We start from the raw sequence: 4,157 nt of genomic DNA on the forward strand, positions 1-4,157 counted from the left end.
TCAAAGTGGTCGAAGGGGTTGGGGAGGATGGAGGTGCCTGTGGTTCCCTTTCCCCAGAAGCCGGGCTGAACGCCGGAGCTTGCCGGCAGTCACCGATGCTTCTCTCTCCTTGCCGGCGTGGCTCCAGGAGGTGGTCTCTCACTGCAAGAAGCTGACCAAGAAGAACAAGGAGCAGCTTTCGGAGATGATGTCCCTAGACAAGCAGAAGGGGCTCAAGGCGCTCAGCAAGGAGAAGCGGCAGAAGCTGGAGGCCTACCAGCATCTCTTCTACCTGCTGCAGGTGGGGCTGGTGGGGCTCTGCTGTGTCCCCCCACAGCTGGGGGAGCAGTGCCGGGATCCTGGTCCCCTGCCACCCCTCCATACTTGGGGTTAGCTTGGTGTTCCTCATCCCTGCAGACCCAGCCTGCGTACTTGGCCAGGCTGATCTTCCAGATGCCCCAGAACAAGTCCACCAAGTTCATGGAGTCGGTGATCTTTACGCTTTACAACTACGCATCCAACCCACGGGAGGCTTACCTGCTGCTCCAGCTCTTCAAAGCAGCGCTGCAGGAGGAGATCAGGTGGGTGGCCACGGGTGCCCCGGTTTGGGGACAGGTCTGGGGGAAAAAAGCTGGACCAGAGCCATCAGCGTGGAGGCAGTTATCTCCTCCGGCTGCTGCCTCCTGCGTCGGAGAACATGCACGCAGGTCCATCTCCATCCCCTCTCTCTCCCCAGGTCCAAGGTGGACCACGTCCATGACATCCTGACGGGGAACGCCACGGTGATCCGGCTGGTGGTCAGCTTCTACCGTAACGCGCGTGGGCAGAACGCCCTGCGGCAGATCCTGGGTGGCCCGGTGCAGGAGGTCCTGCAGGACAAGACCCTCAACATCCGCACCAACCCTGTGGACATCTACAAGGGGTGGATCAACCAGACCGAGTCGCAGAGCGGGCAGAAAAGGTCAGGCCCTGGGCAAGGAGGTTTCGCCCAGCCGTAGGGTGATGGACGTCGGGATGGTGATGGGAACTTGGTCTTCTGTTCCCAGCAAGCTCCCGTACGAGGTCAGCCCTGAGCAGGCTCTCAGCCACCCCGAGGTCCGAAGGCGACTGGATATTTCTATCCGCAACCTCCTCGCCATGACGGACAAGTTTGTCTCTGCCATCACCTCTTCTGTAGACAAGATCCCGTACGTACCTCGATGGGTTGTGTGCACGTCCCTGCAGCGCCGTCGGCTTGAAGGGAGCTTCAGCAAGGCCTTAGAAAGGGAGGTTGGGTGGTGGGGGGCTTCTTGGCCCCTTAGCTGCTGCAGGACTGAGTTACTGGACTGTCAGTGAGGGGAAATCCAAATATCCACGGGCGCTGCTGCTTCTGCTCCTCCAGCGAGGTCCTGGTGGGCTGGGTCATCTTGTCACTTTGTTTCTGAGCGCTTTACTACTGGCCTTGAGGTGTCTGTGAGGAAGAAGCTGAGCTTTGTGTTAATCTTGGAGGATGAAGGCTGCCTCCAGGGATGTCTGGGCTGGCAGCAGGGTAGGGGAAGGAGCTGAGGGATGCTGCAACCGCCAGCCCCCGCTATGGGCAATTCCATCCCCCCAAGGCTGGGGGCTTGCTGCTTTTTGGGTGACGGGTGGTAGGGATGGGGCAGAGTGGCCGAGCCTGGCGCTGCCCCACATGCTGTCGAACCCCTCCCTGGCCTCTCCTCAGCTATGGGATGCGCTACGTGGCCAAAATCCTGAGGACATCCTTGGTTGAGAAATTCCCCAAGGCCTCGGCGGAGGAGATCGACAAGGTACCCTGGGGCTGGGGGGGTCTGCATGGCTTGGCGGGGTTCAACCGTGTGTGCATGTGAAAGGCCAGTATCCCTCCACAGAAGGTCAAGTCCTCTTGACTTAAAAAGGCCTTCAAGTCAATGTTTTCCTTGAGCCGGTGAGGAAATGTCAATGGTGGGTTCTTCTCTGCGCTGCTGGCCCCTCCGGGAGGGTCCCACCGGGCAGCGCAAGGACGAAGCCGCCTTCCCGGCTGAGCTACCACCTCCTCGGGCACCAGCCCACGTTCTCCCCCGTACCCAGCCTGTCTTGTACCCTAGGTCGTGGGGAACCTGCTCTACTACCGCTTCATGAACCCAGCGGTGGTGGCCCCCGACGGCTTTGACATCGTGGACATCTCGGCCGGGGTGACCCTGCATCCCGACCACCGTCGCAGCCTGGGCTCCATCGCCAAAGTGCTGCAGCACGCGGCGGCCCGCAAGGCATTCGATGGGGAGAACGCGCATCTCTGCGGGGTCAACCGGTACCTGGAGGACACCCACAACAAGTTCAGGTGGGCACCAGGATGGCATCGGGGTGGGAGGGCGGCTACGAGCTGGTGGCAGGGGTTTTGGGGCTGACCGAAGAGGTTGTTCTCTGCAGGAGGTTCATCTCTGCTGCCTGCTGTGTCCCTGAGCCAGAAGAGAGGTTTAACGTGGATGAGTACTCGGAGATGGTGGCCGTGGCCAAACCGGTCATCTACATCACGGTGGGGGAGCTCATCAACACGCACAAGGTAACAGCATAAAACTTTATTTTTTTTTTTTAAGGAAGCAAATAATCCAGATTCTGCAGGTTCTTGCCCTTCCCTGAACCTCAAAACTGCGCAGTCCCCTCTCCGGTGCAAAGAGCATTGCCTTGTTCCCGACCGGCCCTCGGTCCCCGTTTCTTTGCACGCCCCTTTGCCGCTGACTCTCGTCCCTTGCACCATCCAGCTCCTGCTCGAGCACCAGGACTCCATCGCTCCGCACCACGGAGACCCCTTGCACGAGCTTCTGGAAGACCTCGATGAGCTTCCTACGGTCCAGTCCCTCGTCGGTAGGTGAAGGTCTGGGGTTCACCACCCACACCCGTAGGAGAAAGATGGATATGGGGATGCTTTTCTTGCCTGAAGCTCTAGCTGGATTGCTTTGGGCATGGGGAAGCCAGCCCTCCGAAGCCCAACGTGGCTACTTAGGCTCTCTCTGCCCTCGCAGGGGAGAGCGTTGCCAGCCCGGCGGACGGCAATGCCGAGCAGGTGCTTTCCCAGCTCGGCAAAACGGAGATTTCCCTTACCCTCACCGGCAAGCTGGTGCCGGCGGCCAGCAGCGAGGACGACACGAGGAGCTTGCTGTTGAGGTGAGGGTGGGCTCTGGGGGCTTCAGGGGAGCTTGCTGGGGGTTGGGATGCTGGAGACGGGGCGAGAAAGCCTTGGGAGGCAACTAAATACTGCGCGGCTCTGGTGGGAGGAGGGTGATGGTCTGGAGCCTGATCTCTCCCTCTTGGTCTCCAGCACCAAGCAGATGCTGGTGGATGTGATCCAGTCCCAGGCAGGAGATTCCCTCCCGGAGATCCTGTGGACAACGGCCTCGGAGCACGAGGTGGGATGTGTGCGAGGCTGCTGCTGGGGATGAGCTAAAAAACTTCTCGGGGAAATGACAAACCAACCCGTTACCAAAGAGCTGCCCCGCTCCTTTTGTGGCTCCCCCCCCTTACGCTCCAGAAGCGGCTGGGCTCTGTCTTTCAGAGAAAACACACGTTTTGGGCCAAGAGAGACTCCTATCAAAGGGTGTATTTGAGTGCTCCGTCTCCCCGTGTCCCATTCCAGCCCCGGGCCGGGCTCACCCCCTTCTCCTCCCTAGGAAGCCTCCCACGACCACCTCATGCACAGACGAGCTCTGCGGGATGCCCGGACCCCTGCCAAGCTGAAACGCAACCGTTCCCTGGCTGCGAACGGCCAACTCTCCATGGAGGAGAAGAAACGCAAGATCATCCGCAACCTGCGGCGCTTGGAAAGCCTGGGGCTGGTGGACTCTGCCCATCAGTACCAGGAGCTCGTCAACGAGCTGGCCAAGGTGGGCTGGGGGGATGCTGAGTTGGGAGGTCACCTCTAAACCCACCTGAGATCCTGTTCTGGTGCTTCGGTAAAACTTAATGAATTATATCGGCTTTCTTGTACGGCTTCGTCTCCTCCAGGACATCCGCAACCAGAGGGAGAACTCCTGAAGCTGAGGCAGACCTTGGAGGGCCTCAACGCCAAGACCTTGTTTTATGAGGAGCAAATCGATTATTACAACCAATACATCAAGACCTGCCTCGACAACCTGGCAGCCAGCAGGTTTCCTTACAAAACCCCCAAAATTAAAAAAAAAAATAATATATTTTTCTTTTTTTTT

At 59.1% G+C, this 4,157-nt stretch overlaps 1 protein-coding gene across 1 annotated transcript; it reads left to right on the forward strand.

Annotated features, from left to right (window-relative positions):
• Positions 1–57: 57 nt before the first annotated feature.
• LOC104161279 (ras GTPase-activating-like protein IQGAP3) lies at positions 58–4,099 on the forward strand (the record flags this gene model as incomplete). Its single annotated transcript, XM_009699648.1, is given in 13 exon segments — positions 58–280; positions 397–560; positions 716–940; positions 1,026–1,166; positions 1,682–1,766; positions 2,064–2,296; positions 2,386–2,518; positions 2,718–2,820; positions 2,979–3,120; positions 3,275–3,362; positions 3,624–3,836; positions 3,958–3,973; positions 3,976–4,099. Coding segments are annotated over 13 exon segments (1,890 nt in total), but the record flags the coding sequence as incomplete, so codon positions are not given.
• Between the last annotated feature and the right edge of the window lie 58 nt (positions 4,100–4,157).

The sequence above is a fragment of the Cariama cristata genome, unplaced genomic scaffold (assembly GCF_000690535.1).
Source record: "Cariama cristata isolate BGI_N322 unplaced genomic scaffold, ASM69053v1 scaffold23354, whole genome shotgun sequence".
Lineage (NCBI taxonomy): Eukaryota > Metazoa > Chordata > Aves > Cariamiformes > Cariamidae > Cariama > Cariama cristata.